The sequence below is a fragment of the Myxine glutinosa genome, chromosome 4 (genome assembly GCF_964187855.1).
Source record: "Myxine glutinosa chromosome 4, kmMyxGlut1.1, whole genome shotgun sequence".
NCBI lineage: Eukaryota > Metazoa > Chordata > Myxini > Myxiniformes > Myxinidae > Myxine > Myxine glutinosa.
This window is the reverse complement of record NC_136264.1, coordinates 61,865,123-61,877,615: the sequence shown is the minus strand read 5'-3', so window position 1 is coordinate 61,877,615 and position 12,493 is coordinate 61,865,123. Positions and strand designations below refer to the sequence as shown.

At 56.2% G+C, this 12,493-nt stretch overlaps 1 protein-coding gene across 1 annotated transcript in view; it reads right to left on the bottom strand.

Moving 5' to 3' along the window:
* LOC137425858 (uncharacterized) overlaps nt 1–9,258 on the bottom strand; it is a 156,146-nt gene extending 146,888 nt beyond the window's left edge. Inside the window, exons 1-3 of the mRNA XM_078775227.1 lie at nt 9,192–9,258; nt 8,717–8,985; nt 7,658–8,630 (exon numbers count right to left, since the gene is read on the bottom strand). Coding sequence (XP_078631353.1) covers nt 7,658–8,630; nt 8,717–8,985; nt 9,192–9,258 — 1,309 coding nt within the window. The remainder of the gene's footprint in view (nt 1–7,657; nt 8,631–8,716; nt 8,986–9,191) is intronic.
* Nucleotides 9,259–12,493: the final 3,235 nt, after the last annotated feature.

Here is a 12,493-nt window from a genome sequence, read left to right as displayed (position 1 = left end):
GGGCTCAAGAGGTCAAAGGTCAAAGTGTGTATTAGGTCTATAATTTGAAAATGGCCAAAGGGATCAAACTCAAAGTTGGTCCAGGTATGTGTGATGAGGAAAAAATAACTGATTAGATTGAGGTCAAGTGGTCAAAGGCTAAATGTCAGACATCCTGTTATGTCAAAATTTTGCTACCGACTTAACTTTTGAACCACTCAAGGGATTTTCACCAAACTTGGTATAATTATATATTGTGAGGCAAAGATAAACTGATTCGATTTTGGGGTCAAGCGGTCAAAGATCAGAGGTCATATCAGGTACAAATTTGATAACTTGAGAACAGCTGAAGGGATGTAAATCAAACTTGGTACATGTATGTATGATGATGTAATAATGGGGGTGGAGGCATATCAGTCGACATCATGACATCAAAGAGGGTCGTTCTAGTTTAGCTTAAATATGAATTCAAAAAACATTTCACTTTCTGCACTTGCTGTGAATCAGATATCATGGAAATAAGGTTGTACTTCAATATGTATATTTGATTTGATGTACTAATGTATACATTTGAATGTACTAATGTATAATTGATTGCAGTGGTAGATCAATAATGTGCATTTGGTACAAACTGGATAAATAGTACAAACTGGTAGATATGGCTCCTATTAATTATAGTTAAATGTTTTGCAACAACAGGTGGATTAATGGAAGTATTACCTGAAAATTCATCTGTTGACTGCAAGTTTGAAATCACACAAAGTAATGTGTGAGTTGAGATACCTTCTGGGGGGTTGTGGTGCTTAGTTTTGTGGATGTTGATTTTATTGTTGTTGTTTCTTGTGTGGATAGCTCAGAGGAGGTACTTTCAGTGAGAGTTGATTCAGATGTCATGGTTTTGGAGGGTGTAGTTAACATAGTAACTTCAGGTGTACTGCTGGTGTTTTGGGTGTGGTTGTGGTTCCCTCTGGTGTTGAGCTTTCTTCAAATAGTATTGTTGTTGGAACCCATCTGTGGATCGGTCCCATCGGCCGATGGGTCTGACCCATCTGTGGATGCACGAGAAATGACAATGCAGACCCATCGGCCGATGGGTCTGCGCCATCTGCGGATGTGTTGTTCACCTTGAAGGAATGTGTATGCATCAATGGTGGATGAGTATGTTTATTTGAACCTAAAAATAAGCAATTGATGTCATAAATGTTTATAAAGCAGTCCGTGACATGTGGTTTGTGACCTCGTGACCCTCACCTCACCTTCATCAGCACCCGCCACTCTCTACCCTGCCACCATTCCCCTCCGCCATTATCAGAAGAACACCTAATGTTTTGTATGAATGTTGAGTATGTTATGTAAAGCTTTACTAAAACTGCCATGTATCTGTTAATTACAAAATGTATTGACAAAATGTATAAATAGATGGGTAGAAATAGATAATAAAACATTTAAAAATCATCTCTGTTAAATTCCTACCACATGTAATTCCAATGACTGTGTACCTGATTGAAGAGCACCATTCTGTCAACACATTCCTTCAATGTGAACAACACATCCGGCCGATGGCGCAGACCCATCGGCCGATGGGTCTGCATTGTCATTTCTCGTGCATCCACAGATGGGTCAGACCCATCGGCCGATGGGACCGATCCACAGATGGGTTCCAACATAGTCACTGTCATAGTACAGTGGATAAGCTCTCATATTTTAACAAATTGTGCATTTTTTGAGAAAAACATGAAATTTCTAGCATAGTTAGTATATACCATAAGGTTTATTTTCAGATGTGGAGGGAAGTCAGATTTGACCTCTGAGGACCGTGAGAGGTCAAATACAAGATGGCCGCCAGTTCCCCAGGGGTAATGTTCAAACGCGCTTAATTTTGGAACCAAACAGTGCAGAAAAACATTTAAGGTATCATTTCCAACTAAATTGGGGATGGCCATTCATTTGGTGATACTTTTGAGATCGCCAGAATTGAAGGAAATGCATTTAGGTCAAGGTCAAGGTCAAAACTGACCAAAAAATAAGGTCAAGAATGAAGTATCCCAAGTATGCAGATATCTTAAAATAAACCTAATGGTATGCACTAACTATGTTATAAATGTCCTGCTTTTAGCATAAAATGCACAATTGTTGTGGTTATCCACCTCACTTAAGTAAATACCCTCGATGTAAAATGGGGTATGGTGGTTGGTGTTAACATTGTGTTTTTTGTGTTTCAGAATCCCCTCTCCTGCCGTGGTGATTTTGTCGCAACCATGCCAAAGCATCACATCCTGATGGGCCCTACCCAGCCCTCTACATCCAAGCAATCCAAGCCAGCCCCAAGCACTAACTGGGACATTTGCGTCCTCTGCCAATTAGTAACAGACGAATCTTTACAATGTACGCTCAGATCAACGAAACAGCCCGTAGGTAGTGGCTATGCATCCTTGGCAGAAGACCTTCTCCGGTTCCAGACCCTTCAGCACATGCCAATGGACATCAACCTGGAGCTATTGGATGACGGAGATGGCATAGAATCCACTCTGAAGGCACACAGGGCTGAGTGGCACAAGAAATGTCTGCTAAAATTCAACAAAAAGGCGTTTGACGAGCAACGTCGGGGAGAATTAACTACAGGACAACAACGAAGTACCTCTACTGTGCACACGCGATCTGCTCACAGCCATCCACAGTCCACAGAGCCTACTTGTTTCTTCTGCAATAAGCCTGCTGGTTCTGCAGGCTTACATAAAGCATCAACCTACAACATTGACACAAATGTGTGGAGGTGTGCCCTTGAAGTTGAGGACACTGCTCTGCTGGCCAAGCTTGCAGCAGGAGACATGATTGCCATTGAGGCCAAGTACCATCACGACTGTCTGCGTTCACTGTACAACAGAGCCAGGCAGGCTGCACCCACAGGCAATGATGGAGATGATTCTTGCCTGCATGGCATAGCCTTTGCTGAGCTAGTGGCATTCTTGGAAGACATGAATAGTAATGAAGACAGTGCTCCTGTCTTCAAACTGATAGACATCGCTCAGCTGTACAAGGTCAGACTGGAGCAGCTTGGTCTGACTGGAGGGAAACGGATTCACACTACCAGACTGAAAAGCAGGCTGCTTTCTGCGCTTCCTGATCTGAGGGCATATTCACAGGGAAGAGACACACTTCTAAATTTTGATTAGGACATTGGACCAGCCCTCAAGATGGCCTGTTATCATGACAGTGATGCCATGCACTTAATGCGAGCAGCACAGGTGGTGCGCAAAGAGATCTTTGACTCAAGTTTCTCCTTTGATGGGTCGTTCCAGGCAAACTGCCAACAGGAGGCTGTGCCACCATCCCTCTTAGCTCTAGTCAACATGATACTCGATGGGGCAAACATCAAGCATAAGACACAGCTGGTCCACACAACCACCACAAAACCTGCCCTAGCAATCTCCCAATTGATGGTGTTCAACAGCGTGAAGCATGCACGAAACGTGGATTCATCAAGCTCAGCACATCACAGCCGCAGCCGAGAAACTCCACTCCCACTCTATCTGTCCCTCAAGATCCATGCAGTTACACGAAGTAGAGAGCTGGTTGACACTGTTCAATCTGGGATTGTGTGTCTCCTATGACAGACTGTTGCAACTCACATCAGACATTGCCAATGGTGTCTGCCAGAGCTTTAGTGTAGAAGATGTAGTTTGCCCACCAAAGTTGCGTTATGGACTCTTCACAACAGGAGCTGTGGACAACATCGACCACAATCCAAGTTCTGCAACAGCCAAAGATTCCTTTCACGGGTCCGGAATCTCGCTTATGCAGCATCCGTCACACACACATGGCGGAACTGATCGTGGTGTAACATTGATGAGTCAGGGTGGCTCTTCCACCAAGTCAGTGACACCTCTGCCATCAGCCTACACAATTGTACCACAAGCTGCCTTCAAGACAAAGGACTTTAGTGCACCGGCTGTACAAGGTCCCGTGAGAGCTTCCAACCTCCTGGCTGCTGCAGCTACCAAAGAAGATGAGTATGCATGGCTCAGCCAAGTCAAGACAGCTCTTGAAATGTCTACAATGGATGGCTGGATATCGTGGTCTGCCGACCACGCTGACGCACACCAAGCTGTCACCCCACCTGCAGCAATCAACGCACTATTTCCTCTGTTTCTTGACAACGCACACTCAGTGGCAATGATACGGCACTCCATGGACATCGTCAAGGCAGCAGTTCAGCACTTGAACCCTGGTCAGACGCCTGTCCTTGCTGCTGACCAACCACTGTATGCCCTTGCTAAAGAGATCCAGTGGACCTGGCCAGCCACTCACGGAGAGGATCACTTTGTGATCATGTTCGGTGGTCTACACATCGAGATGGCCACGTTGCAGTTGCTGGGAGACTGGCTGGAAGACAGTGGCTGGACAAACGCCCTGGTACAGGCTGACATTGCAAGCTCCGGAACAGCAAATTCCTTCATACATGCCAGCCATGTCACCAAGACCCGCCATGCACATCAAGTCACAGCTGCAAGCCTTTATACACTCCTCCAACATCTTACAGTGAAGACTGCACATCCGATGATACTGATGCCATGCAACCAGATAGTCCGCCTTTTGAGAAGTGGTGCATAGAGCGGGCAAAGACCAGTGTCCACTTTGACTACTGGCGTAAGACCCTGTCATTGGAGCTTCTCTTGCTGCGGTACATCAGGTCACTTCGTGAAGGTAACTTCCAGCTGTACGTGGAATCCCTGACACAGATCATGCCCTGGATGTTCGCCCTAGATAGCATGCACTACTCCAGATGGCTTTCCGTACACATCCGTGATATGACGACTCTCGCTGAAAACAACCCGGATGTCCTAGCAGAATTCAAGTCTGGAAATTTTGTGGTGCACAAAACCAGCAACAAGTTCTCTGCCATGGCACTTGACCAGTCCCATGAGCAGAAAAATGCAATGGTGAAAGGTTCTGGTGGGGCTATTGGATTGACTAGCAATCCAGGAGCACTCAGACGCTGGATGGTAGCAGGGCCAGAAATTGCCAGGATCACTACAGAGTTTGAGGAACAGGCCATAAAGCAACAGGATGGTGCTGGTGACACTGGACACCATCACCACGACCAGCAACCTGGAGTGCAAGCAGCATTCCTGAAGGAGGTTAAGGCACATGTGACAGTATTGGAAGAGATGGGGAATCCATTTCGAGAACACAGCCAAGACCTACTAGTCATTGACACAGGGGACATCATGGACACCCAAGTGGCCGAAACTGTGAGAAGGATCGAGACCCTTGGTGAGGAGCAGTACACCAAGTTTGTGGCAGAAAGGCTAGAACAGTGTACAACACCTGTCACACAAACACTTCCAAAGAACAAGTTGCCACTTCAGTAGGCCACCGGTCAAGATTAAGTCAAAACAAAAGGCACAGCTCGCAGCACTGAAGAGTGACTGTGGTCTCTTTTCGAGGCTGTACATCTCCTGTCAAACACGAGATGGAGACATTGACAATTTCTTCTCCCATGAAAACCAGGCAACCCCGCCAGCTCTTTCAACTGGAGGAAAAATGCGGATCAGATCTGCTCGAAAACAACAGTACGTCTGTGACTGATGCAACAATTCTCGATGGTGCAGCTGTGGTTCAAATCCTAAATCCTGGAACATCAAGAACATTTCAGGAGTATGGAGAAAGAGTGTTTGCACCATACATCTCTGCTCAACTTGAGAAAAGCAGCCGCATTGACCTTGTCTGGGATGTATACCTACCTGCCAGCCTGAAAGCCTCAACAAGACAGAAGAGGGGAAAGGGCACCAGGAAAAGGGTGACTCCTTCTACTGTGATGCCAAAGAACTGGAAGGACTTCCTTCGAGTCGATGAGAACAAAACCGAATTGTTTGCTTTCCTTTCACGCGAAGCTGTTCATCTTCCTCCAGCAGAGGGCAAGGAACTGTATGCAACAGATGGAAGTGGAGTTCTCTGCTCTCCTGCTGAGTCATACTTGGCCCGCCTTGCCCCATGTTCGCAAGAGGAGGCCGACACTCGTCTACTTCTGCATGTGGCAGATGCTGTGCAAAAGGGGTGTAAGAAGGTGACCATACGTACCGTTGATACTGATGTGGTGGTACTGGCTGTGGCTTCATTCAGCAAGACAGCTCCTGATGAGCTGTGGGTTGCCTTTGGTGTCGGGTCAAGCTTTCGGTACATAGCTGTTCACGAAATGGTTGCCACAATGAATCCAACAAAGTGTCTGACTCTCCCAGTCCTTCACGCTTTCACCGGGTGTGACACAGTATCTGTATTTGCTGGCAGAGGAAAGAAGACTGCCTGGGAAACTTGGAAGTCTTTCCCAGAGGTGAATGATGCTTTCAATGATGCTTTTTTCCAATGCATGCCAAGTGAGGTCAGTGAAGGATCAATGTTACTGCTGGAGCGATTTGTGGTGCTGATGTACGACCGAACCAGTGAGAGCACGGAAGTGAATGATGCCAGGAAGCAGCTCTTCACACAGAAGTCTAGAAGTCTAGAGAACATTCCTCCAACCCAGGCAGCACTGAAGCAGCACATCAAGCGCACTTGCTACCAGGCGAACTGTTGGAACCAGGCATTGGTCATGGATCCAGAGATGCCAGAGCCATCTGACTGGGGCTGGATAAAGGCAACAACTGGGTGGCAGCCTCTTTTTGACCACTCTCCCTGAAGCATCAAAGTCGTGCCATGAATGGATCCACTGTCACTGCAAGAAAGGATGCACTGGATGCTGTGGAGTGTGCCAAAGCTGCACCCAAGTGCACTGCACTGTGCTTCTGTTCTGGAGACTTAGATTTTGATCATTACCAATTTTCATCATTGCACTTGATTTAATGTTAAGCTTTGGTGGACATACTTGGTTAACTACAGTTATTTTTTCAGAGGTTATTGCATCATTCCTTGCAGTGTAAACACTTTTTTTTCATCATTTCTGGTCTTTGGGTGTTCTGTACCTATCCCTGTTCCTGAAAAAATAAAGTTTTAAAAGTTCAAATGAACTTTTTCCAATAGCAGTTCCAACTGCAGTATCATAAAAATAGATATTTAACGTAATTTGATTTTGACCTTGACCTAAATGCATGTCCTTGAGTTCTGGCGATCTCAAAAGTATCACCAAATGAATGGGCATCCCAGATTTAGTTGGAAATGACACCTAAAATGTTTTTCTACACTGTTTGGTTCCAAAATTAAGTGCGTTTGAACATTAGACCCGGTGGACTGGCGGCCATATTGGATTTGACCTCTCACGGTCCTCAGAGGTCAAATCTGACTTCCCTCCACATCTGAAAATAAACCTTATGGCATGCACTAACTATGTTAAAAATTTCATGCTTTTCTCATAAAATGCACAATTTTTGTGTTTATCTGCTGCACGATCACAGTTGTTGTTAGGATTGTTATGTAAAACATTGTCCGTATAAATTTAAATGAGGAAACCAAAGTGATTATCAGAAAAGTTTGCATTGATGCCAAACTGAGCACTCTTTCGCCACAATTGTGTTTTAACATCCCTTCTCAATGAGTGAAGAATATTATCTTGCAATTGAATGTTGGAGGTTTGCCATTGTTATGACAGCATGCATGAAAAAGGAAGATGTGGTTGTATTTGTTTAAATTAACACAAATAATCTCCACTTGTGAAAGAATGAAAAGAGAAATGAAAACAGTCAACCTTTTGGAGTTGTGATCGTGGTCGGAACCTCGGGCGTCGTGGTCGGACCCTCGGGAGTCGTGGTCGGCACCTCGGGAGTCGTGGTCGGCACCTCGGGCGTCGTGGTCGGAACCTCGGGCGTCGTGGTCGGAACCTCGGGCGTCGTGGTCGGAACCTCGGGCGTCGTGGTCCGAACCTCGGGCGTCGTGGTCCGAACCTCGGGCGTCGTGGTCCGAACCTCGGGCGTCGTGGTCCGAACCTCGGGCGTCGTGGTCCGAACCTCGGGCGTCGTGGTCCGAACCTCGGGCGTCGTGGTCGGAACCTCGGGCGTCGTGGTCCGAACCTCGGGCGTCGTGGTCCGAACCTCGGGCGTCGTGGTCGGAACCTCGGGCGTCGTGGTCGGAACCTCGGGCGTCGTGGTCGGAACCTCGGGCGTCGTGGTCGGCACCTCGGGCGTCGTGGTCGGAACCTCGGGCGTCGTGGTCGGCACCTCGGGCGTCGTGGTCGGCACCTCGGGCGTCCTGGTCGGCACCTCGGGCGTCGTGGTCGGCACCTCGGGCGTCGTGGTCGGCACCTCGGGCGTCGTGGTCGGACCCTCGGGCGTCGTGGTCGGACCCTCGGGCGTCGTGGTCGGCACCTCGGGAGTCGTGGTCGGACCCTCGGGCGTCGTGGTCGGCACCTCGGGCGTCGTGGTCGGCACCTCGGGCGTCGTGGTCGGCACCTCGGGCGTCGTGGTCGGCACCTCGGGCGTCGTGGTCGGCACCTCGGGCGTCGTGGTCGGAACCTCGGGCGTCGTGGTCGGACCCTCGGGCGTCGTGGTCGGACCCTCGGGCGTCGTGGTCGGACCCTCGGGCGTCGTGGTCGGCACCTCGGGAGTCGTGGTCGGCACCTCGGGCGTCGTGGTCGGCACCTCGGGCGTCGTGGTCGGCACCTCGGGCGTCGTGGTCGGCACCTCGGGCGTCGTGGTCGGCACCTCGGGCGTCGTGGTCGGACCCTCGGGAGTCGTGGTCGGACCCTCGGGCGTCGTGGTCGGCACCCTCGGGCGTCGTGGTCGGCACCTCGGGGCGTCGTGGTCGGAACCTCGGGAGTCGTGGTCGGACCCTCGGGCGTCGTGGTCGGCACCTCGGGCGTCGTGGTCGGCACCTCGGGCGTCGTGGTCGGCACCTCGGGCGTCGTGGTCGGCACCTCGGGCGTCGTGGTCGGCACCTCGGGCGTCGTGGTCGGACCCTCGGGCGTCGTGGTCGGACCCTCGGGCGTCGTGGTCGGCACCTCGGGCGTCGTGGTCGGCACCTCGGGCGTCGTGGTCGGCACCCTCGGGCGTCGTGGTCGGCACCTCGGCGTCGCCCTCGCTCGTGGTCGGCACCTTCGGGCGTCGTGGTCAGGCACCCTCGGGGCGTCGTGGTCGGACCCTCGGGCGTCGTGGTCGGACCCTCGGGCGTCGTGGTCGGCACCTCGGGCGTCGTGGTCGGCACCTCGGGCGTCGTGGTCGGCACCTCGGGCGTCGTGGTCGGAACCTCGGGCGTCGTGGTCGGACCCTCGGGCGTCGTGGTCGGACCCTCGGGCGTCGTGGTCGGACCCTCGGGCGTCGGGGTCGGACCCTCGGGCGTCGTGGTCGGCACCATCGGGCGTCGTGGTCGGCACCTCGGGCGTCGTGGTCGGCACCTCGGGCGTCGTGGTCGGCACCTCGGGCGTCGTGGTCGGCACCTCGGGCGTCTGTGGTCGGACCCCTCGGGCGTCGTGGTCGGCACCTCGGGCGTCGTGGTCGGCACCTCGGGCGTCGTGGTCGGCACGCACCTCGGGCGTCGTGGTCGGCACCTCGGGCGTCGTGGTCGGCACCTCGGGCGTCGTGGTCGGACCCTCGGGCGTCGTGGTCGGCACCTCGGCGTCGTGGTCGGACCCTCGGGCGTCGTGGTCGGCACCCTCGGGCGTCGTGGTCGGACCCTCGGGCGTCGTGGTCGGAACCTCGGGCGTCGTGGTCGGAACCTCGGGCGTCGTGGTCGGAACCTCGGGCGTCGTGGTCGGAAACCTCGGGCGTCGTGGTCGGAACCTCGGGCGTCGTGGTCGGAACCTCGGGCGTCGTGGTCGGAACCTCGGGCGTCCGTGGTCGGAACCTCGGGCGTCGTGGTCGGAACCTCGGGCGTCGTGGTCGGAACCTCGGGCGTCGTGGTCGGAAACCTCGGGCGTCGTGGTCGGAACCTCGGGCGTCGTGGTCCGAACCTCGGGCGTCGTGGTCGGAACCTCGGGCGTCGTGGTCGGACGCTCGGAGCGTCGTGGTCGGACCCCTCGGGCGTCGTGGTCGGACCCTCGGGCGTCGTGGTCGGCACCCTCGGGCGTCGTGGTCGGCACCTCGGGCGTCGTGTCGGACCCTCGGGCGTCGTGGTCGGCACCTCGGGCGTCGTGGTCGGACCCTCGGGCGTCGTGGTCGGCACCTCGGGCGTCGTGGTCGGCACCTCGGGCGTCGTGGTCGGGACCCTCGGGCGTCGTGGTCGGACCCTCGCGGCGTCGTGGTCGGCACCTCGGGCGTCGTGGTCGGCACCTCGGGCGTCGTGGTCGGCACCTCGGGCGTCGTGGTCGGCACCTCGGGCGTCGTGGTCGGACCCTCGGGCGTCGTGGTCGGACCCTCGGGCGTCGTGGTCGGCACCTCGGGGCGTCGTGGTCGGCACCTCGGGCGTCGTGGTCGGACCCTCGGGCGTCGTGGTCGGCACCTCGGGCGTCGTGGTCGGCACCTTCGGGCGTCGTGGTCGGACCCCTTCGGGCGTCGTGGTCGGCACCTCGGGCGTCGTGGTCGGCACCTCGGGCGTCCGTGGTCGGCACCTCGGGCGTCGTGGTCGGACCCTCGGGAGTCGTGGTCGGCACCTCGGGAGTCGTGGTCGGCACCTCGGGCGTCGTGGTCGGACCCTCGGGCGTCCGTGGTCGGACCCTCGGGCGTCGTGGTCGGACCCCTCGGGCGTCGTGGTCGGCACCTCGGGCGTCGTGGTCGGCACCTCGGGCGTCGTGGTCGGACCCTCGGGGCGTCGTGGTCGGACCCTCGGGCGTCGTGGTCGACCCTCGGGCGTCGTGGTCGGAACCTCGGGCGTCGTGGTCGGAACCTCGGGCGTCGTGGTCGGAACCTCGGGCGTCGTGGTCGGAACCTCGGGCGTCGTGGTCGGAACCTCGGGCGTCGTGGTCGGAACCTCGGGCGTCGTGGTCGGAACCTCGGGCGTCGTGGTCGGAACCTCGGGCGTCGTGGTCGGAACCTCGGGCGTCGGTGGTCGGAACCTCGGGCGTCGTGGTCGGAACCTCGGGCGTCGTGGTCGGAACCTCGGGCGTCGTGGTCGGAACCTCGGCGTCGTGGTCGGAACCTCGGGCGTCGTGGTCGGCACCTCGGGCGTCGTGGTCGGCACCTCGGGCGTCGTGGTCGGAACCTCGGGCGTCGTGGTCGGACCCTCGGGCGTCGTGGTCGGACCCTCGGGCGTCGTGGTCGGAACCTCGGGCGTCGTGGTCGGACCCTCGGGCGTCGTGGTCGGCACCTCGGGAGTCGTGGTCGGACCCTCGGGAGTCGTGGTCGGACCCTCGGGAGTCGTGGTCGGACCCTCGGGAGTCGTGGTCGGCACCTCGGGCGTCGTGGTCGGCACCTCGGGCGTCGTGGTCGGAACCTTCGGGCGTCGTGGTCGGAACCTCGGGCGTCGTGGTCGGAACCTCGGGCGTCGTGGTCGGAACCTCGGGCGTCGTGGTCGGAACCTCGGGCGTCGTGGTCGGAACCTCGGGCGTCGTGGTCGGAACCTCGGGCGTCGTGGTCGGAACCTCGGCGTCGTGGTCGGAACCTCGGGCGTCGTGGTCGGAACCTCGGGCGTCGTGGTCGGAACCTCGGGCGTCGTGGTCGGACCCTCGGGCGTCGTGGTCGGACCCTCGGGCGTCGTGGTCGGACCCTCGGGCGTCGTGGTCGGCACCCTCGGGCGTCGTGGTCGGACCCTCGGGCGTCGTGGTCGGCACCTCGGGCGTCGTGGTCGGACCCTCGGGCGTCGTGGTCGGACCCTCGGGCGTCGTGGTCGGCACCTCGGGCGTCGTGGGCGGAACCTCGGGCGTCGTGGTCGGAACCTCGGCGTCGTGCGGGAACCTCGGGCGTCGTGGTCGGAACCTCGGGCGTCGTGGTCGGAACCTCGGGCGTCGTGGTCGGAACCTCGGGCGTCGTGGTCGGAACCTCGGGCGTCGTGGTCGGAACCTCGGGCGTCGTGGTCGGAACCTCGGGCGTCGTGGTCGGAACCTCGGGCGTCGTGGTCGGAACCTCGGGCGTCGTGGTCGGAACCTCGGGCGTCGTGGTCGGAACCTCGGGCGTCGTGGTCGGAACCATCGGGCGTCGTGGTCGGCAACCTCGGGCGTCGTGGTCGGAACCATCGGGCGTCGTGGTCGGAACCTCGGGCGTCGTGGTCGGAACCCTCGGGCGTCGTGGTCGGAACCTCGGGCGTCGTGGTCGGAACCTGCGGGGCGTCGTGGTCGGAACCTCGGGCGTCGTGGTCGGAACCTCGGGCGTCGTGGTCGGAACCTCGGGCGTCGTGGTCGGAACCTCGGGCGTCGTGGTCGGAACCTCGGGCGTCGTGGTCGGAACCTCGGGCGTCGTGGTCGGAACCTCGGGCGTCGTGGTCGGCACCTCGGGCGTCGTGGTCGGCACCTCGGGCGTCGTGGTCGGCACCTCGGGCGTCGTGGTCGGCAACCTCGGGCGTCGTGGTCGGCACCTCGGGCGTCGTGGTCGGCACCTCCGGGCGTCGTGGTCGGAACCTCGGGCGTCGTGGTCGGAACCTCGGGCGTCGTGGTCGGAAACCTCGGGCGTCGTGGTCGGAACCTCGGGCGTCGTGGGTCGGACCCTCGGGAGTCGTGGTC